Here is a 23,097-nt window from a genome sequence, read left to right as displayed (position 1 = left end):
TCTTCCTTTCCAGCCATTTTTATCCAAGTGTCTGTCAATAAATTGATCCTACCACACTTCTCTGCTATGATCCACCTCTAAAGTATGATCATATTAAACACATTTCTTTATTTCCATGTACCTTATTTCATGATCATCTCTATCCAGGGCAAGCAGGACTTTCAATTGTTTGACTCTCTGCAATATAAACAAGCAGTGGACTTCAGGAACACACTGGAGTCGTTAAACAAAAAGACCACACCCACGGCCATCAGCCAACGTAGACTGTTCCATCAAATACAATGCTTAATGCAAACGTGAGCAAAGAATCCACCGACACTTCAGCTGTCCACACACACCGTTTCATCTCTCACTGCATGGAATATGCAGAGAACTCTGGAGAGGGGGGCATAATGGCTCAACGAACGGACTGTCTGGATGGGTGGGTGTAAGAGTGAGCATTTGTTAATGTCCCCGCCTTGCTGGTGTGTCATTACTAGATATGAAGTGCTCGGTTCCCAGGTATTGATCCAGTGGCACAACTAAAGGAAAGGGGGGGGAAACTTCCTAGTCAGGAAAATGGCAGGGGAGCATGCAACAGAGACAGGCAGGAAGATGAAGACAAGATACTCCGACCTTGGTGTCTAAAACCTTCATCTTTTAATTTCTTTATTGGCATGTACCTTATTATGAGCTGATGCATGTCCCTCACCAGCTACTATGGCTGTGCAATTAAACATTAATCCGAGTTGTAAAAAAGAAAAGAAAAGGGAGGGGTGGATTAAAAACATGCAATATGCAGGGTTTGCTACTAGAACAACAGATCTGTGTAGCCATCTTGGACTCAAACATGCGAGGATCTATGAGCAACTAACACAAAAAGGAGCTACAACTTATGGACTAAATTCTACCTTAAAAAACCTCATAAAGGTAGCGGTAGATGTTTTATAAGCAAATTTATTTAGTCAAAATCACTTGGTCTCGTGTGTTAGTTGTGCCAATTATACACGTGACCTCCATCTTCGCTAGAGGTCACATGACCCATTCTAGGTTACAGCAGTCTGAGCTCAGTCTGCCGAAACAACAATTCAATTCAGCTTTATTTATAAAGCGGCAATTCACAACACATCATGTCAAGGCACTGTACAAAGTCAAATTAAATCAAATCCTCCTTACAGATTGGTCAAAAAGTTTCTTATCTAAGGAAACCCAGCAGGTTGCGTCAAGTCTTGCCAAGCAGCATTCACTCCTCCTGAAAGAGCGTAGAGCCACAGTGGACAGTCGTCTGCATTGTTGATGGCTTTGCAGCAATCCCTCATACTGAGCATGCATGAAGCGACAGTAGAGAGGAAAACTCCCCTTTAACAGGGAGGAGAACCTCCAGCAGAACCAGAACCAGGCTCAGTGTGCCTGGTTCTGGCACACTCATCTGCCTCGACCCACTGGGGGTTAGAGAAGACAGAAACAAAACAGATTTGACACTTACCTGATCAGACATTTTTGGTCAGACATTTGATGTAGGATTTATTCTAGAGGGGTAAATGTGGTCTTGATTTTATAGCTAACTCGATGACATTTCAATCTGCTAGTCCAAACTACCGTGCTATCAAATTCCAAAACATGGAAGAAGACTGTTTACTTTGTTGCCAGACACCCTTCTAACTACACAAATTACTAATATTGTAATACAAGTTTAAAATGTCAACCTTAATCATGGTGTCATACAAACAATGCACACCTGCACACAGCAAAAAGACTAGAAATACGTGTTTTTTTTTTTTTTTTGTTTTTTTTTTACAATTGTTTTTATACAAGTTCTGCAAGACAATTAAGAGTCAGCTATTATTATTTTTGGCAATTCAGACTTCTACACCCACCCCAGATCGTAAATCGGCCACAAAACTCTGAGTGGTGTGCTCCTGCTTTTATTAATTGCGTTTCTAGCACATTGAGTCTCACCAGTGATTTAAAACAGTCAAAGAATGCTTGAAGGGACACAGCAATGAGTCTTGTGTGCTGCACTGGCAGTGAAATCTGGTTGAGACTGAAACTCAAAGTCCCAACAGGTCACGGCTGTTTTGATGACAAAACAAGGACCATACTCTCCAGGAGCGATCACAGTTTGTTTTCAGATGGAGCTGAGAGGAACAAACTGGAGCACATTCAGAACCTGTTCTTGTCAGTGATTCTACGTAGGAACCTATTAAGGACAGCCAACTATACAACTCCAGCTACAAGTAATTAAAGTAGAAACTTGGAGCTTATTTGCTGTGAAAATGTACGACAGCCGCACTGTTGGCAAAGTTGGCGATGAAGGAGTGGGGCGGTATGTCATCGAACCACAGCAGCTGTTACCATAGTTACCCTGCTTGTTTCCAACCTGACCAAGAGTGAAATGTTTAGGGTTACAAGTTTGAACAAACATGATCTGACATTTTGTGTTTGAAAGATGTGTTTTCTAAAGAAGATGAAAAACCTGTGGCTATATGAAAGATGAGGCTGGCTGGTGGAAGTGGAAGGAAAGGTTCACACAAGCAAGAGCAGGAACAATGCAGAGGTTCACCAGGAAATCTACGCATGAGAGAAATACTAAAGGACAAGTTGTGGTCAAACGCAGGATCATACGAACCTTGAATTTGTTGTATTTGTTTTGTACAAATTCAAGTTGCACTGATCAGAATTTCACTGACTTTAAGTTTTGGCGTTTTGCATTGGTGCTTAGGATGAGTAACCTCCATGTTTATATTCTAAAGAATATAGTTAAGTTTTCTTATTGTGTAAATAAATAGGACAAAACTGTTCACCCCCTGTAAAGTCAGTGCTTTATAGAGCCAACTTTTGCAACAATCACATCAGCCAGTGGCTTTGGATCGACTCCATTTATCGGTATGCTTCTGGTCATTGTCCAGATCACTGGCAGACTAGCAGCTTCTGCTCCAGAACATCCCTCTATTTAGCACCATCTTTATCTTGACTCGAACCAGTTTCCCAGTCCCTGCTGCTGAAAAACCTCCCCACAGCATGATGCTGCCACCACCATGTTTCACTGTGGGCATGGTCTTGAGTGATGGATGGGTTTGCACCAGACAGTGTTTTTTTTTTTTTTTTTTTTTGGTGGCCGAAAAGTGACATTTTATTCTCATCTGACCAGAGCACCTTCCTCCATACATTTGGGTAGTTGGCAAATTTAAAACATACCTTCCCTATTTTTAACACAAAGTAATGTTTTTTGTTCTGGCCATTCTTCCATAAAGCCCAGCTCTATGGAGTGTACAGCTTGTTGTGGTCCTGTGGACAGATCCTTCTGTCTCTGCTTTGGAGCTGTGTGTGGCGCTCCAGGGTAACATTGAAGATTTGGACATTTTTAATAACCCAACCCTGACTTGTACTTCTCAACAACTTTTTCCCTGACTTGATAGGAGAGCTCCTTCGTCTTTCCCCTTTTTAGGGGTGATGCAGCCTCTGGGCCTTTCAGAAAAGGTTTGTTTATGCTGACAGATCATGTGACAGTTAGTCAGCCAACCTACTGACTTACTTTTGAAAGTAACTGGCTGCACCAGGACGATTTAGAAAAATCATAGAAAAGGCTTAAAATTGGCATGTGCACATGCCAATTTTTGGCGTTTTTATATACATTTTTTTTATCATGTCACTTCATCAACTTTGTCCAGAGTCATTATACAAAGATTAAGATTAACAAACATTAAAATTACAATTTGGAATGTAACAAAATAGGTCAAAGCCACGGTGCCAAAAGTGTAAATCCTTCCCTGAAATCTGGGATTTACAAAAGGTTTGGAAATCTGTCAACAGACCTGGGGGAAAAGTTACAAATATATGCCTGAACAATTCTGCTTTAATGCAATAAGCCTTCCTCTTAAGTGCTGAAAGTCTAATTATCTTGCGAACTGAATGATCTAAAGAAATATCGCACTGTCTATGTGCTTCTTCTGACTTTCACTTTTACATTTTATAGACCCAGTGCAATCTGGCACTGCTTATGAATTGTGTGTCAATGATTAAGAAATGGCTGGATTTATGACTTTCAATTTGATAATTGGTCAAGGAGAAAATTACATCTGATTTCCTTGCTGCATCTTTAGTACAAATGCTTTCTAATTGAAGCCTGTTTTTGGGAAAACCTAAGCATATTTAGGTATTATACATTTCATCCTGCTCTTCTCTCCATTTGTTTCTTCCTCTCTCTTTCACTGCCTGTGAGTCTATCCTGGGCTCCCTAAAGACATGTCAAATGTGCTCAGATCAGTGTAATGGGCTGAGAGTTCATTACGTTCACTCCGCGCCCTTTTATGAGGTCACATCCTGGAGAGGTCTGTATGCCGGAGCGCTCTGCCGCACAGTAAACCAAGCTTGGAAGAGGTGAGGAGGAATAGCAAAAGGGGGAGGTATGAGGTGTTGATGGATGAAAAGGAGTGGATGTCAGCCCTTCCTCAAAGCTACGCTTGGCTAGCCAGAAGGAGAGACACTGCGGCAGAGAAAACTCTCACCTGCACACAGAAACTCAATACCCAGAGCATAGTTGCTTCATTCGGGTCCTTCAGCGGTCCTTCACGAGGCTCGGCGAGTCCTGATCAGCATTACAACTTTGTTCTAATAAATATCACCATGACACACAGAAGAACAATACATAAAGCCAAAGAGATGCTATCTCAAATTTAGAGAAGCGAGATTGTGCGTCGTCAGTCAATAAATTTGAGTATTTGTTGACTCGTGACTTGGGAGAAATAAAAATCACCTGAAATGAGTAGCTAGACCCAAGAAGTTCCCTCTAGGAATTAAAATGTCACGTTACAATAGTCATTTTGTTTTAATCTGAGGCTGCACTCTTTAACCGTGGGGTATTATCGCCTCACCTCAGGAGGGCTCTACAGACAGTGAAAGGGCTGGCTGGAGGGGAACGGTTATAGTGAACAGAACAAGTGACCGGTGTTATTATTCTGAGGGGGTTTACAGAGGCATGGCTGTATCTGGAAATCAGGCACTACTCAGATTTGTGTCATCCTATTTATTTATAGATTATTTATGTAGATTATTAGGACTTTTTCAAACTGTTCAAACTTGCTCTTTGTGTAAAAAGAGCAAGGAGTCCCAGTATGTAAACTCCCAGCCTTTATCTTTTTTTTTGATGTGGCTTGTCTTTCCTCTGTGTATCATATATAGAGATGCCACAAGAAATCAGCAGGAGACCAGAGCATGAGCAGCACGGCTCATCATTGTTTTTTTTTTAAATCAACAACTTTCCTCGTTGCAGACACTGTTACCTACTGATGACTCTAAAGTAAATGTTTTCAGCCTAAATGTGGTGTAAAAAAAATTAGGGTAAGCACAGAGATGTAACAAGTCATTTAGAAAGGAATCTGCTTTCCATGACACGTCACACTGTGAGAGAGCAAAATTTTCAGCAGATCATAGGAAGGTTGAACATCTAACAACTAAACTGTAATGTTTTAGCGTTTTTCAGCTTTCAACCTGTCTCACACAGACTGCTGATTTTGTAACACTAGCTGCATTATCTTCTAAAAAGGGACACAATGCTCCTTTCTTCTTATATTATATTAGTGGAAATCAATACTGGAAGGTCAAAGCTAGTTAAAAACCAGACACTGGAAACTGGCCACACATTTCTGATCAGTCAGTGCATCTCTAATCGCGATGAGCTGGGAACAGGTTATGTGCAGAAAATTGCAAAAATGGTTTTGCACTTAGAAAAGCAAAGCACAAAGATTGTGATCAGGGTTCGGTTATCTTCAGAAATATGAGTGCTGAATGTACCGGTAAGTAAAAGCCCCAGGCATCACTGTTCTTTCCGTTTAGGACCTATAAATGCCCCACATGCAGCCTTTTATGATCCTCTTGAATAATATCTTTAATGTGACCTTTGTGGCTTATGCAGAAACAAGGTCTGAGTTGGGGGCAAACCAAAGTCACATCTATCCAGTATTGGTGTGGGGCTTAGAGACACAATGTGACATCAGGACAACCCATAACGCATTGCAATGTAAACAACTGTGGCAGAGGAATCCTGGAAGGATTGTCTTTAGTAAAATGTAATAAACAGGGTCTTGCATCAGGATTAGAAAGCCAGTGTCAACAGTAAATAACCTGGCTACTCAAGGAAAGCACAATCTTTTTTTTATCTCGTTTCATCGAGCTATGGGGAACTTTTTGGTTGAGTAGTTCACTGAGTCATCACAGTTTCCTGTTGATATCTGATCTTCATCGTCAATGTGCTGCTAAAAAAAGGGCTTAAGTAATTTATTACAAATATAGAGGGAATAGAAATACAATAATACTCATTACATAATGCTTGATGCATCCCTGCCCTTCTAACTCATCGTAGGCTATGTGGCAACAACAACAACAACAACAACCAATAAGGTGAAAGCCTCCAATTTGCAGCACAAACATCACATTGCTGAGCAGCACATTTTCTTGCCAGGCACCACAGTGGTGCGCCTCCAGAGGGCTAGTCTGGGAACATTGTGTCTAAAAAGAATGAGATGAACCTGTACGCTGATTTTATTTAAATTAAACACTTTACAAACCATCTGACAGCATAGTAAAAAAAACTTTAAATCTGTAGGCTTGCTGCCAAGCAAAAACATCATGCTCAAATTGTGAAACCTTTTACAAAACACAGAGATTTTCACCTCCACATCTCACACTGAAGTCAAAATCAAAGCATTGTATTCTTGCGACATGGCAAAGCAGAAAGAATGCTTAAGACATCTTCTCTGACACAAAGATCTAACGCCAAGCTGAGTTAGGGTTATGAAATAATGGTATATTAAAAAAAGACTATAATTCAGGAAGTATACCATTTGTCGCTCACTTCTCAATCTAAATTACCGTCATTACTCCATGACGTCTAAATGAGAGGATGCAAGCTGGCAATAGTTCTGACTTCCAGAGCAGGGCTGGGGATGAGTGATGGCGGATCATTAAAGCTGCAGGTTTTTAGAAGCGCACCACAACATCATCTAAAGTGACTTTCTTTCACACTGGCTGGGAGCCATTCAGTAATGAAAATCCGCCTGACAGAAGATTATATGTGCATTATCTGCTGCAACAGCAGCCAACGCAGCACATGGAGCCCGTTAATATTTTTCATCCAATGAAGGAAATGGACTGTGGTGCGACTGCGCCTCAGCGGGAAGTCGTCTGGCAAGAAGAGGGTTGTAGGTTTGACTCCAGCTGCCCCTGCCACATCTGGATGTCCGCGCCAGGCGAAGCACTTACTGTAACCCCAGGGTGCCGCTGATTACATGAATGTGTGCACGTTATTGACTGTGGCTTTAGTGTAAAGCGTGGTGATTGGTCAGTATAACTATAAAAATTCAGTCCGTTTACCATTTACAAAGAACGCACCCAGTATGAGTCTCTCCTCATGGGTATATCTAGTGAACTGCTTTGTGTTTTGTTGGATTCAAAACATGTTTAAAAGGTACTATAACCAAAATGGATGACTTTAAGACCTAGAGGTAAAATAAGTAGAAAAACACTTCAGACAAAAACAAAACTAAGCTCCTTACTAGAAAACACCAGGAGATGCTCCAATCTGTTCAGAGATCAGAGTTTTCCCTTGATCGGCTCTGATCACTTTCTAAACTATGGGAAAATGAGATTTTCTTTTCTATTTAGCATAAAACTAAGAGCAGCTATCACTCTTTGTGTCTAAAAGATCAACAACAGCATGTGCTTTGAAGCCCTTTGTTTAAGCTACAGATCAGTTAAAGGACACGTGCAGTAAAGCATAAATAATGGAGTAGCTCCCTTCTATTCTGATCTACTGCCTCTTTAAAGAACCCATAGAACACATTTCCCCTGTTTCATTCATTATAGTCAAGAGGAAGAACGTCTGAATCTGCCACAATTGCCATCAACACATCGGACCTACGAAATAAAACCCGACAACACAGAAATCAGTATTTGCCAAGAAAAGCCTGACTGCTGCATCTCTAAAAAACAGTATGTGATATTTCAAACGTTTTTGATATTTAGGACAGAATAGATTACAGAGTGTTGAATAAACACAGTCTCATTTCAGAGATTAAAAATCAAACAAGATGTAAATACACAACGAGATTAATGCAAAACTAGTGCCTCACTTTTTAATTTCATTTAAATTAGTTCAATTAACAGGTTCCCTTTGGATGACCTAATGTTCTAAAATCACAAAGCAAAGGCCAATGGCGACAATATTTTGCTAGACACTCCAGCTATGTGCAGACCCAGATACAAACATGCAAATGGTACGTTTTTTGCCCAATTCTGTGGTTAGTCAGAGGTCAGATTTTCTCCGTGCAATATCCCAAACTCCACCGGTGCAGGTTTGACTGATCCGCAGCAAACCGATTTGTCCAGCCAGAACCGTCTAGTGGCTCCAATCACTTATCAGGGATGAGGAGGATGTGCAGCAGCAGTGTTTTAAAACGAAATCCCCAACCAAACAAGCCGTCTGAATTAAAAAGCGTGCTATGATTGCCCGGCGTGAGTCGAACACCAACCTTGAAATGGACTGGACGCCTGCTGGGCCTGAGCTAGGTGCTCCTCGGTGAGATGGTAGATGGGCTGGTGCTGGTTGATCTCCACGCTGGTGCACACGTTGCTCTCGCCGTGCAGGAAGAAGGTGAAGGCGCAGGACAAGTGCTCGCTGTGAGGGAACAGAGGCAGACAAGAAACTTGTGAGGCTTTTCCACATTACCGCAACGTTGTATGCTTGTCTGAAGGGGAGTAAACCCCGACAAGGTGGAGCGTGACGCTTGCAGGAAAAAAAGAGAGGGGGGGAAAACGGCTGATGGAATAGAATAGAAAGCCTTTATTGTCGTTATCCACAGTACAATGAGATTTAAGAGCAGCTCCCTCAAACTGCACTTCACACAATGTGAAAATATACTTTCAGTGAACACAATGCAGTATAAATATATACTAAGTAAACAGAAGAAAGGCAGAGGGAATCAGATTTAATTCTGCTGTAACGTGATGAAGAGATCCATGAAGGTATAACATCTTACTCTGACAGATGTCTTATTCAGTCTTCTTTCAGATATGCCACAAATTAATTCAGGGCTCCTACACATGCCCTTTGCTTTCTATACTGGCTCGGATTTCCTGATATCTCATTAGGTTTTATAAATAATGAAAAGTTCACAGTGATTCTGATGAATGCATGGCTGATATTCCTACAGTAATCAGGCCTGTGTGCAGCAGGACAGGGCACAGAAGGCTGGAAACACCCAATCTTTCCCCATGTTCTGTATGTTCCCCCATTCCTATCTGCAGCTGGGAAACGCTGAGATCCCCCAACTGCTTCGGATCTCCGTGAATCAAGTCAGACGTGTTTAACGGTAATCCTTTCAGTGGATGGCGCGCATGGCTGGGGCTTTTCCGTTTCCAGAGTGGTGGCGGGTCTACTGCAGGCGTCGATACAGCGATGCTTCGCAGGTATTTATGAGCAGTGTTGGGAGCTGTCTGCTTACTGTGTGGCCCTGTGTGTAAAGCAAAGGGGCAAGCCCCGACTAACCCGGCCATTCAAGCCAATAATCTCAGCAACAAAACCTCACCTTACACACACACACACACACACACACACACACACACACACACACAATCTCTCCTCCTCCAACACCGCCAGCCTGTGCCAGTCTGACCTCAGCAGCGAGGCAAAAAAAGACAAACTGCAGAGGGAAAGCAGGGACGAGCACGGAGGAAGGCGAGCAGCAGCGTGAAATTGTGAGGATAGTCTGTGGGCTTCCCTCTCTCTGCCGGCACACACCCGAGCAAAACCACACACACACACACACACACACACACACACACACACACACAAACGCGGAGAAAGGAGACGGCACTCTGACAAATGACCAAATAAGAGTGGACGCAGTGAATTTGGAAGTAGATAAAGGAGGGCTGCCTCCCTGTGGATTTGGCTAAGCAAATATGAGTCCCTTCTCCCTGACACTGGTGCTCTGACACACCTTCTCTGCAGAGGATTAAAGACAAGGAGCAGAGGGAGAGAGCGTGGTAGACGCAGAGGAGGGAAGACTCTCAGTCCACATTGCTCAGTCAGCGTTAGCGGAGCAGCCTCTGGCTCCCACAACCCTCTGCAAGACAAAGACGGCGAAGGAGACGACGTTTAGGCACCAGCTGTTGCCTCCAGCGTCATACTCATACCCCTCCAACCTGCTTGCATTTAGTCCCAAACTCAAACTAACATGGACTTTATGAGACGAGCCAACACAAAGTAGTGTGTAACTGCGAAATGGACTGTAAATTAGAGCTGCAACCATCAGGAAAGTATGCAGCTGAGGTGCCACGGCTGAACACTGCACCGCTCTATTTATTAGGACTAACCCCGGTTTCTTACCTTCCTATGACGCAACATCCCTACGACGATTACAGAAACGTTCATATGTGGAATCTGACGAAAGGTGAGAAGGCTCAGGGAGTTTAAAAAACTTTCAGAAGGAAAAGTCAAGCAGCAAGTACAATGTGCTCACGTTAAAGGTTTTGAGTTCCTACTTTATTCCCTCGTCTTGCGGCTGAGCTGCAGATAATTATTATCTCTACAACATCTCCACGTATTGTTTGATCCCAGCCCTTTTCTTCTCATACGGCACCACGCTGTATTTGTGAAGTGAACCTTGCGAGTGTGTTCATCGCCGCACTCGTGTGTGACAGCCAGCCTCCACAGCACCCAACTTGTCAGCATATGCATGTAATAATTACAGTGCAAATGTGAAGAAGGGGGGGGGGGGATGGCTGCACTGATGTAGAGCGCTGTTCTGACACCCTGGCTGGCAAATTACACCAACCCTCTACACTCTCATTACCAAAGAGCAAAGCGCACAGAGCATTTAGATGCAGGCGCTTCTCGCCTGCACCTGTCACACCGTTGCCTTCAGCGCTTTAACCAGCAAACGTGGCTGGCTATCTGAAATTGACTTTGACGGCAGTTTTTGCCTGAATGAGTAGGAACGCTGAGACGCTGCATGCGTGAAGCAATGACCTGAATCTAAAACAACATATTTAAAAAAAAAGTAAAAAAAAAAAAAGTAGGACATTTAAATTAGGAATCCACAACAATTTAAGGCCTTGGGGGGAAAAAAGTGTGTTACTTCATTAACTTCTTGACAAGTTGTCCCGTTACAACCACCGGCTACACGGGACAAAGCAGTGCATGCTTGTCCTGTGTAAGCATAACTACACATATTTCATTTAAAAATTAGGCACTTTCTCAGACTTGATTTTCTAGATGTTTTTCAACCATTTTTGACATTTAAAGGGGAAAATATTCCTCTTCAACTGTCTCACACGCATGTTCCACAAATCAAGAAAACAACGCTGCAACCAGCTGCCGATTTCCTGTATAGCACAATGTCACGCTTTTTCAAAATCTATAACTTTCACCTGCACTTGCGTTGCACATTCTTTAAATTAAGATCTTTTAAGATCTTTTTTTTTTCCACCACTTCAAAAATCCAAAAGGTAGCGGTTTATTTGTTTGCAATGTAACCAGCCTCAGTTTAAGGACAAAGGGTATTTACAAAAGTACATCTCATTGAGAAACAGGTTCTTAATATCAGCACTGATCTGTTGATATAAAAATGTCACCTGAACCCTCTGTATTCATTAAAGTAATATATTTACTGTAAAATCAACCTAAATCCTTCTCATTTGTCACCTGGGATGCAAGTAACATTCCCTATTAAAAAAAAAAAAAAAAAAAAAAAACGGTCCTCTCCATCAACAACGTCTTAGTCACGTTTTTCTAGAGGTACAGTGCGGAACGGCTTCGGTTCAGTGTGTAGCCCGCATTTACTTCCTGGTTCCTGAGCCAATCATATGAAAGTTCCCTGGGTTCTCACAACAAAGCGCAACATTTGGTATTTTATTTTTGCACCACATCGCCCACGTTTTACAACAGATCCACCGTCTCCCAATTCAATTTAGAATTCAGCTTAAGATCCTCCTCTTTGCATTTAAGTCCATTCACAGTCTAATCTCCTCCATGTTGCTACGCCCTCCTGCACTCTCCGATCCTCCTCCTCTGTCCACCTGACAATCCCACCGGCCCGTCTCAACACCGAGGGGAGCAGAGCGTTCAGCCACTCCGCACCTCGCCTTTGGAACTGTCTGCATCTGGATCTCAGACACATTACTTCACTCCCACACTACAAATCCAAACTATCAAAACATACCTGTTCAAAACTGTAAATAAAATGTATTATCATTATCAAGCCAGTAAGAGAAGCAGACCCAAATAGAATACATCATATACCTGTTATGTGGAAGTAAAAATTCAGAGGCGATTCGCAGCAACAATGCACCACTGTGTAAATGGGGGTCTCCGTGAAAGGCATTGTGTATGTGTTGTTCAGCTTTTAGCCACTAAGTGTCATTATTATTTATAGCTCCGCTAAGTATTATACTTTTTTTCCCTTGGGGAAATTGCAGACCAGAAGAAAGCAGGGACAAGTCCAAAGTTATCCAAACTCAATGAGACTGTGAGAGAATCCTGTAACATGTTTTAGTATTACAATTAAAAAAGAAATTTGTGGTGCGGATTTCTACTCGGCCCCCTGAACTCTAAGTGCCCATCAACCCTTAACATATCATCCCCAAGCGGAAACATGATGGTGGCAGAGTCATGCTGTGGGATTGCCTTCTTCAGTAAACACAGGGCCGGAGCAGCCAGAGCTGCCATGGAAGAGTGTGATAACACTGACACTTTTCTCACACTTATGCACTAATTTGGAGTTGGTCTCCTACCTAAAACCCCCAGAAAATACCATTTTGAGGAAGTCTTGTGATAAAACGTGAAACTTGATTCTGATTCTGAAAGGTTCAAGGGTTAATTTACAAGTCAATCGCATGTCCGTAAACACTGGTAACTGTATTCCTTCCTATTTAGTTGGTTAGAAGAAATAAATCTATATTTTATGGCTGTTAAACAATGTAGAGGTATTCTGCTTAGTTTGGATTCCCAGGAGGGGAAGCCATGTAAGAGCAGAATACAGGTGAGAGAAGCAGCAAACAGGCAGCCTCTACCTGCAGTCACCTGAAGGGAAGCAGAGAGCTGAACACAAACAGAAGAAAGAGGCGCTGATGCGCTGCCAGGTGAGGCTGGGAACAGACACCTGGGGAAGCTGGGCACACGCTGGCACAAAGAGAAAACAAGCTTTTTGTTTGGTAGGTGTGTCATGGCGCCTAAGTGGTAAATCACACTACTTGGACTCCAGTGTGTGCCCAGGGGGAAAGTGGTGGGTGTGTTCTTTTTTATTTTATTTTACACCAAATAGGGAAGCTAGATGGGGTAGAAAGATAAAGGCGCTTGCACGGTGAGGTGCTGAACAGTGGTAGGAAGTTTTGTGCGAGACTGACAAAGGTTTAAAAGAAAGGAAGGAGTTACAGCAGGGTTGTTGCTGTGGCTGATACACAGGTCATCACTACAGTTTGCATATGTGCATGGGATAAAAGTGTGTGTGTGTGTGGGGGGGGGGGGGGGGGTGATGGCCTTGAGAAGGGTGAGAAAGTGTGCACAGGGAGATAAAATGTTCCTGTGTATTCTGCACACATCAACAAAAACACACAGCATCCTATGCTCACGTGCAAGGCAAACCTGACACCACACACACACACACACACACACACACACACACACACACACACACACACACACACACACACACACACACACACACACACACACACACACACACACACACACACACAGATCTGCACCGTGAGCAGGGAGAGAGGGCTGCCATCTGTGGCTCAGCAGGCAGAAGTACAGCCCGCTTCTCACCAACACACACGCCATCATAGCAGATTGAAATCAGTGTCTTTACAAAAGCAACTGTGCACACTGTAACCTTGGTGTCTTATCAGAGATAAGAAGATTATTGCACACACCAGCTGGGCATGTTTACATTTTCTTAGGCTTGTCTTGAGGAAAATCCCTTAATGTATCTAAATGTTACGTAACTCTTTGTCGACGTCAACCGTTGGAGTTTCAGACTGTCCTGCAGGCCAACAGCATTGTAGCTGTGAGGAACCGTGTTGGTGGAGGGGTTCATAAGTGGGACGGTTCAGATGTCAACAGGTGCGCGCTCTGTGCCGGCTGGGCCAGCAGCGCATCGTCGACCGCAGCACCTGACGCAGCTCCTCACTGCCTCGTTCCCCGACACCCACACTCCAACATCTGACCAAAGGCTTGAGCCGGGACAAAGTACAGCCCGGGCCTGCTGGACGCGACGGCCCGTCTGCGTACGCGGCTGCTCGCTGTTCTCTCCGCAAATACGCAAAACACAAATTCAGCAAACTGCCCCGGCGTGCTGCCGCCGGCGCTTCAGACGAGCGCTCACACGCCACAGCATGTGAGGAGCCCACACACTGGCAACAAGCAGCTGCCAAGGGTGCTGGGAGAGAGCACTGATCAGAACAAGGTCAGCCGTGGATTTTGGGAAACCGCAACACTGATTAATGAGTAGTTCACCAGCTAGGGGGTGAAGTCTAGTCATTATTTACAAATCAACCAGAGCGGCACAATATATGTGACAAATATTGAGTCCTTGATATTAATATTGCAAAAGACAGTTCAGAATGTAATATGCGTTGGTTGTTGTATGCGAGGTGTCAGGAAGGACGGGGTTCCACGCTGGTAACGTGTTCAGCCTGTTGGATGGAGCTTCACTGCATGGCTCTGATGAGACGGTGAGGAGTAATGAAAGGTGGATTTACGCCAGGCTGATATGGTCATTGCACTAATTAATAAAAGGCTTGCTATCACAAGTTTTTTCTTCTTTTTCTTTTTAGGGTGCGGCACTAAAAGCTGTAGATGTAAAGAGAAACACAGCCTACTCTTACCTACAGATGTTTAATGTATCACCTTCAGATACAAATAACATGCTGTGTTGTGAAAAATGTCACGCTATCCAATGTGGAAGTGGTTAGTAGGCCTGGTCCGGTTACTGGAATCAAGGCTTCAAAAAGTCACTGGTTCAAAAGTGCAAAGTTTTACCTCACAATCGTTTAAAGTCCTCTGCAGTGACCCATTTCAACCACAAGGGGCAGCAGAGCTTCATTACACAATGTTTCAATGCAGTCCATAAAAAAGCTCAATGCAACAAGGATCCTGGTGTGTTGGATTGTTAGATGAAAATGTTGTATATATAATGTCATTTCTGCATGTGTGAAATCTAATCAGTTTCCCATTGACTTCCATTATAGGCAAATAAATTGTAATCCTTACATATTTTACACCATGAAAGCGGTTTGGGAGGAGTTTCCTTCATCACTCTCATTAGGACAACAACGTTTTAACCTTTATGCCACGAGCGGCAGGCTTGTTAAGGTCGGCAACCTTTACAATACAAATAACTGCTTTTGCCCACAATCCAACTAAATAAAACTGGGTTAAGGCCACAAATCCTACATGAGCCTTTGAAAAAAAGACAACTTTGAATGTTTTGATAACTACTTCCTGTAGGACATTTGTTTTCATGTTTAAAGAGTCACTATTTTATTTCTACTGTTTGGTTTTTAATTAAACAAAAAGCTAAAACTTTAGCAAAAAGAAGATTGATATGCTTTCTTCTATGGGATTCTGATATTTACGTGAAAAGCAAAAATAAAGTACAGTTTTGTACATAATGACAAGAAAGGTTCTGAACAATATTACTGCTACTTTTAGTGTCATTCTGGTGGGGAAATGCGGTGCAGTTATTCCATCAACTCCAGCTAAAGCACACCTTTGTTATGAAATCTATTTTTAAAAACATTAGTAGGTCCTGTGTAATGTTTTTAGCCAAAGTTGTTAGGAGCTCATGTGGAAGGTCCTAGGAGCCAGTTGAGCCCTGGTCTATTTGAAAAATAAAATGTTCATAACTGTGATAATTGAAAAATGATTTCTTTTTGCAGCAGCAGGAATAACTGTTGATTTTCCACTTGTAATAAAAGCAGTCATATCCTGTAAGACATTTTTTTGGATTGAATGTGAGTGTTAATGCCCTGGTATGGTGAGACTGTGGTCTTTACACGCAGGCTCATCATACAGAGAGAATCTTTTGCCGCCTTACATCTAGTGCCTGCATGTCATCCGAGTTTGAATGTGCTGATGCAAAGAACTCAACAGTGACAACAAAGCAAAAAAACAAAGATTGCATAGTTTAGACTATAAACCTCCACTGGATTTTCTGAACTAAATCTGCCTTGGCTGAGAGGAGTAGGGAAGGCCGTAAATATTCTGGAACAGGTTCTATTTAACATGTGTCCTGCTCCAAAATGCTGCTTCCCAGTGAGAAACAGACGAGACAAAAACAACCAACGACAGAGTGCTAGGGAGGCTGAGCTGGGTTCACCTGGGAGAGGTGAAGGGATTATCCAGACATGATGTGCAGGTTTTACTGCAGCATTAGGCTCTGACCTCCCGTCTTATCTTTTACACTGACCATAACATGTAAAGAGAGAATACTTGTGGTGCAGGTCTCATGGAAGCTGTGGGGGATTTGAATTAAACATACAACGCAAGGACTTCAAGTTTGTCCCCGTCGACACGTAAAAGCGGGTTTTCTATAAGCTTTTTCTGATTTTGACTAAACACAGACAAAATGAGAATCAAAGTGCATGCTTTTGGTTGGCATGTTTATGGAGCTAAAATGGTGGATTTCATCGTTTCCCGACCAGGAACCAGTCGTTACAGATCAATGGGAAATCTGCTGCTTCCAACATCAGGCTGGCTGCTTAATTGGTGCGTCTCAGATTTTCAGGTAATTTTCCCTAATTTCGTTGCCAGCGGCTCAGGCTCCGTTGTCTCACACCCTTCACAGAGAGTTCATTTTCTAGTAGAGAAACCTCCTCTGCACCAAGTCCAAATTACAATCAGAACTCGACTTGTTTCATGTGAAAACTTCACGCGTTGCCTCAGGGTCTCCGCTCCTCAGGGATTTCTGGAGGGTGCTTATCCCGGCGCACGGTCTTTGTCGTGCCTTCCTCGGAACGCAGGTTCTCAGGGATTCCAGAATGTCATCTTCCCTGCAGCGACATACTGCTTGCTCTTCAGAAAAAGAAGGGGCCAAACCCCAAGGTGCGCTCTGAGAGCAACAGCAGACTGAACGGCTGCAATTAAAACGCAACCTGTCAGCAGCGTGAGCAGATGGATGCGGAGAGGCCTGGACACCTCTCATCCTCTCGTTAGAAGCAGAGAGCTGCGTTTGAGCTGAGATCAGGCTGCTCCGCGTCTGCAATCCTGGCTAACTTGTCAGGACATTATGTTCGTTAACCAGATTTGTGGGAACTCTCTTCAGATTCTCATGTGCATCTCTCTACGTCTGTCATGTTCAGAGGGAGGATAAAGGAGAATGAAAAACAGCAGCGAGATCGTTTAATCATCTTTTTTCTTCTGTCGCTGCCTTTCCTCCCACTTCTCCCTGCTCGGCTCTTCATCTGCTAACTGGCAAATGGCTGGGGCTGCTCTCTCATCTGCTCTCGTCTCTTCCTCTCCTCTCCAATGGCGCGCAGCGCTCGCTCATTCTGATGATCCACTGAGGCGATCCCCCACCCCACCCCGCCCCATTCACCCCCTTAAACGCAAACGGCGGCTTTTAGCTTGGTAGGAAGACAATAGGATGATCCAGTGACAACATGAAGCAGTGCATCAGACAAAGAGGGGCTGGTGGGCCGTTCGCCTTCAGATGGCATGCCAGAGTGCAGCCGCGCCCCGCGCCACGGCAGAGGAGAGGACCAGAGGAGGGGAGACAAGAGCAGTTGATAAGCTCAGTAACTGAACGGCTGACTAACTGGACCCATATTTTGAAAGCTGACCATAGCTTCTCCGTGGCATGCTACACATATTTCTGCAACATATTTGGCTATCTGACAGACTGACAATGGGCCACTGCAAAGGTGCAGAGGAACAGGACTTTTCTGTCTGAAGCAGACCAGAATCATGTGAGCAGACGTCTCATTCTACTCGCTCATCGGTTGTCATGCTTGCCAGACGGCTGGTTTGTGGTGTCCTGTAGCAGCAACTATCAACAAAGCAAAAGTGCTCGAAAGGATAGGGCTCAGTCTTATTAATTCCCTCCCCTTGTTGTAAGTATATGTGTGTAATTTTTTCCCCTCTCTCAGGCTTCAGGTGTCCCTCAAAGATTAGAAGAACTACACGCGCAGTCCGGTTTTCTCTGCTTTTCCACTTCCGTTGGACAGCTTTCTTCTAACATCTATGGCGCCTTGAAAAACTAGTCACACCCCTAATTTCTTCAAACAATGTTACCGCCACAAAATATAATTTATTGTGGGCAAAAATCTAAAAAAGCTTAATAAAAAAATCATATTCAGCATTTCTGTGCGTAATAATTTGCAGGCACATCAGGATTAAAGATGGACTGATGTGGATTTACATCTTTTTATCTGGATAAAATCATCACTGGCGTCGGTCACTGCTTACACTCAGAGGTCCACAAACACCAAAACAGCTCTGAAAGTAAAACGCACCCATTATTTAATAGATGGATTACCTTTAAATGCAACATTACCAGTATACAACAGACAGAAATTGTTTTGAATCCTATTTTCCAATCCATTGATATTTATTGATTCTCTCATTTGTCAATGGAAAAACATTCTATTCAGCATAAGCAACCAACTATGCTGTCAGTTGTTGAGGTTTGCAGACATCATCAGTGAGGTTTATCGTCACCGTCGTCATGAAAAATCAATATTTCCCCCCATACACTGCCGCAGTAACTGATAATTGCGCATCCCTAACCTAGAGACAGGGATTTTTCTTCCTTCTCCACCCAGATCAGAAGGGAGGGCATAGAAGCATCGATGTTTAACTCAGATAGCCCATTGCTGATTACGGCTAATCACAAGTCTCCCTTTGCAGCAGAGTCTGTGTGTTTGTGGAGCCTGTATTTAAGCATCCCCACAGCATGGTGCTGCCACCACCATGTCTCACTGTAGGGATGTTGCGTTCAGGGTGATGTGTGGTGTTAGCGTTCCACCAAACAGAGTCATGCATATAGGTCAAAGTGCTTTTAAAACACATATTTTGTTGTTTTTTTCCTGTCACTGCGCACACAGGCACTAATTTATGTCTGTCTATCACATCCCAACCAAATGCATCGCAGATGATCAACAGTTGAAAACGATGAGCTGTCCCACTTTATTTCGTGTCATCTTCGTTCCTCTTTGCTGTGTTTGTTTGAAAGAAAGTGGCTTCATGAAAAGAAGAAAAAAACTTCAAAAAGGTTAGACGCTTTAATCTCCGTTTCTGAAAATAGAAATGTGTCGAGACGGTGGAGGTTGCAACAGTTGTCATGAACCGCCGGTTTCCTGTCTCATTCACACTTTCAAAGGTAAACCAGAAGTTGATCTAAAGCGAGCGAGGAGGTGCACTGCGGGCAGGAATGGACGGGAGAGCGGCGGCATTCCACACATGTTTGCTGGGCTCGGCTGGCTCTGCTCTAAGAACGGACCTTCCGTTGAGCTCACGCACACTTCCTCAACTCCCTTCCTCTGAGGAAGAGGAAGGAAAGAAAAGAAAGACTCCTAAATGGCTGGCTTTTTTTTTACTTTCCCATCTACTCACCATGTCGAATCGGCCTTGTTTGTGTGCATCTGCCAGCGGTGTCAGCGTATTATTGTGATCGGGGGTGTGGAAACATGTTTTGAGTGATCGTGTGCTGCTGCAGTGACAGGACGCGCTGGCACGGCCACAGACCCTGGCAAGGCATTAATAAACAGCGTTTAATGGCGATGAGCGGCTTTTCGCCGGGAAGCTAAAGGACGCATTTATCCACACGCCTCCTTGGACGGAGCAGCATGACTTTTTCCTTAAATGGGAACACCATCCCTACCAGAAGAATCACGATTGGCTCCACATCTAATCAGAGTTAACTAGGAGCATGGAAAATCTTTACATCAGATATAAAGACAGCATCCTGCCAAGGTGTTCAACCCTCTCAAAGAGCCCGTCCTTTCATGTTACAGCCAATTTATTTAAATTTTACAGTTTATAAATCTTCACCAAGTAGCTTGACATTGGTATGACTAATGAAAACCTGAATAGCGCGGTGTCTGTTTGTACCCAGCCGCCTGAGTCAGCCCTTTCTACAAACCACCTTTCTCTTCAACCACAGCTGCAAGTCTTTTTGGGGCATCTCTCCACCAGCTTCACACATCTACACACTGAAATATTGACCTATTCTGCCAACCGAGCCCAGTGAGTTGACAACTTTCATGTCGTCCTCCTGCTAGAAGGTCCGCTAGAAGGTTCACTCCAGCCTCTGTCAACCTCTAGCATACGTTGGTCCAGGAACTTCCCGTATTTGGCTCCATCCATGTTCTCATCCATTCTGGCCAGCTTCTCTCCTCTGGCTAAAGAAACACACTCAGGGGGGCGTACAGTGACAGTTTGAAACCACATACGTGTTTTGCCTGTTTAAAAAGAAATCATGTAAGTTTGGTTTCGGTCCCAACTGACCAGAGCATCTTCTTCCACAACTAATAGCTGAATTACAGACAGATACCCTAAACTGAGCTTTGGATCGTTCTCCCTGACCTGTCTGCCGTGTCCCTTGGCCTTCCTGGTGCTGTTTGCTCTCCAACGTTATCTAACAAACCTCTGCGTACTACAGAGAACAGCTGGATTTAGACAGATATTTCATTACACTATTTACTAATCAGCTAGCTCGGAAGGCTATTTCTTGTGCTGGGTTTTAGTCAAGGTCATCAGAGTAAAGGGGGTGGAATACAAACACCCGCCATACTTTTTTTTATTTGGCAAAAAAAAAAAAAAGAAGTTTGAAAACCCAACTATCAGTTTCTTTCCACTCCACAAACATGCACTACTTTGAGTCAATCGCATAAAATGCGCTGAGCTTTGTGGGCGTAATGAGAGCAAATGTCTCAATCAAAGTTTGAGCCGTATGAACACTTTTAGCCAGGCCCTGCAGGAGCATCCTACAGATGAGAACCAAAGTACAAACAGAGGGACGCAGGGCAGAAAACAAGGCGAGCCTGGTAAACATCAGTGGGTCGGGCAGTATCGCCTTTCCTCCAGTCTCGCCACCTGACCGCGGGGAAACAGAAGCACACTCTGCTGGTAGAGAGACACCAAAACACACACATCAGCTACAGCTGGAGCCTGCACTTTACACAGGCGACTGGATGCTGGAGAGAACACTCTGCTGAACACTCTTAAGCCTGGCACTTTCCCACATGTAGAACTCTATTACTTTGAATTGATTTCCCTCTGCCACAAATGGAAAGCAGGCTGAGCGACTTTATAAATGTCAGATTAGACTTGGAAGGGAGAGAGAAATGGAAAGAGATAGAACGGCGTGTCCATATATATATATATATATATATATATATATGTGTGTGTGTGTGTGTGTGTGTGTGTGTAAAAAATAAAAGCTGAAATCCGATCCGCAGCAAGCGGATCATAAGCGCACGCAGCTACAGCTGGAGCTGAATAAAGATGATTCTGACATAACCCTGCCGGCAGGTCAGGTTTCAGCCACACAAAATGACGCGCGCGCACACCAGGGTGTCTCTGAAGCCCCTGCTGTCAGTCTAAGCGTCTCCGTCTCAGTCTGAGATACAACTCCTTCTATAAAAGAAAGCCATTTTGAAACCAAATCACAATTCCGACAGAGCAGCACATGCACTAAAACAGTAACGTATGGTGTTAAGTAAAATTACCCTGTCATAATCAGATTTTTAAAAAATAATATAGATTTAAAATGTGCTCGGAATCAAAACAGTATTTGTCTTTTTTTTTTAAGGGAACCTACTATGCTTCCTGTTAAACATTGAGGATCGGTCTGTGCTCTACATAACATGTCCACTACATTTTTTGCACAAAATCATTCTCAGATAATGAGATTTCAGCTCTCCAGTTCCATCTATTTTCAGCTCCTTTCAGAATGAGCTGTTTTAGGGCTCTGTCACTTTTATGCAAATAAGCTATAAATGGCAGCTCTCACCATCTAGACGGTTACACACGTACTTTAAAAAAGCAGAAAGAGTGGAGTCTCCTGCACAACCAGCAGGGAGGGAGCAACGGTTTCTAAATGGACACAGGGCTATCTGTAGCCTATTGTTAGCGTTAGCTTGTGCTAAATGACAAATCATGTTCATGCCGAACAGCCGTTGTAGCGCGCATACAGCGGTAAAACCAGCAGATGAAGTGGGCGGAGCTCCGCTTGCGTTGCTAGGTGAGGGGCGGAGCCCGCCGATTGTGACGTTATAATCAGGAGGTTTTGAAACGGCTCTTTTTCCAAACACCAACAAAACATTTAGTTATTGCCAAAAAACAACAACATCTGGGTGTTTTTTATTTATTTATTGCCGAGACCAAAATAGAAGACAAAAATGTGCAAAAAGTAAACTTTGCCAAATAGGTCCCCTTTAAAAGCCATCAGGTCACTGAAACATCATGACATACAAGTTATAAAGGTATAAAATCATTGCCAATTAGTTCAAATGAATCTGTGTTTAACTGGGGTTTCACAGGTCAAACTCATAGATAACAGTAATCGTACAGCCATGCAGGCACCAAAGACGCTCCGTGCTGCTTCAGAGAGACAACATCTGCCTCTATTGCACTTTTCAAATGGTTACTGATGACAGAATCAATACCACTTTACTGTTATAAATACTACATGAACTACGGGTATGACCATTTTTTTTAAGCGAAGAAGAAATTATGCCGTGCTGTTGGTTTTGCACGTTCACAAGCTGGGAATTAAAGCTACAACCTACATTTGGCTTGAAACAGATCAACTCATTCACCTGAGTTCCCAGATTCCTCGTACAGTGCACGAGTCTGAGGAGATGGGGCGTCTGGAGAACAAAAAGGATTAGCTTTAAATGTGACCATCTGTCTGAACCTCTGGATTAAAAGACGCTACAGTCAGAATCGCAGTTCCTTGGAAAAGGATGGAGGAAAAGGGAGGGGGGGGCAGAAAAGAAGGGAGTGACAGCTGATGGATTAACTATGACTGAGTTTTTCAGACCTTCGCTTGGCCCTGCGCTCTGCTGTAGCCTCTGAATGAAGCTCTTAAATCACTGCAAAGGACTTCACGA

At 43.5% G+C, this 23,097-nt stretch overlaps 1 protein-coding gene across 1 annotated transcript in view; it reads right to left on the bottom strand.

Annotated features, from left to right (window-relative positions):
* Positions 1–23,097, bottom strand: part of med13a (mediator complex subunit 13a) — a 101,697-nt gene that overhangs the window by 40,086 nt on the left and 38,514 nt on the right. The window contains exon 4 of the mRNA XM_012865213.3: positions 8,508–8,653. Within this exon, the coding sequence (XP_012720667.2) occupies positions 8,508–8,653 (146 nt within the window). The remainder of the gene's footprint in view (positions 1–8,507; positions 8,654–23,097) is intronic.

The sequence above is a fragment of the Fundulus heteroclitus genome, chromosome 11 (assembly GCF_011125445.2).
Source record: "Fundulus heteroclitus isolate FHET01 chromosome 11, MU-UCD_Fhet_4.1, whole genome shotgun sequence".
Taxonomy (NCBI): Eukaryota; Metazoa; Chordata; class Actinopteri; order Cyprinodontiformes; family Fundulidae; genus Fundulus; species Fundulus heteroclitus.
This window is presented reverse-complemented; position numbering and strand designations above follow the sequence as displayed.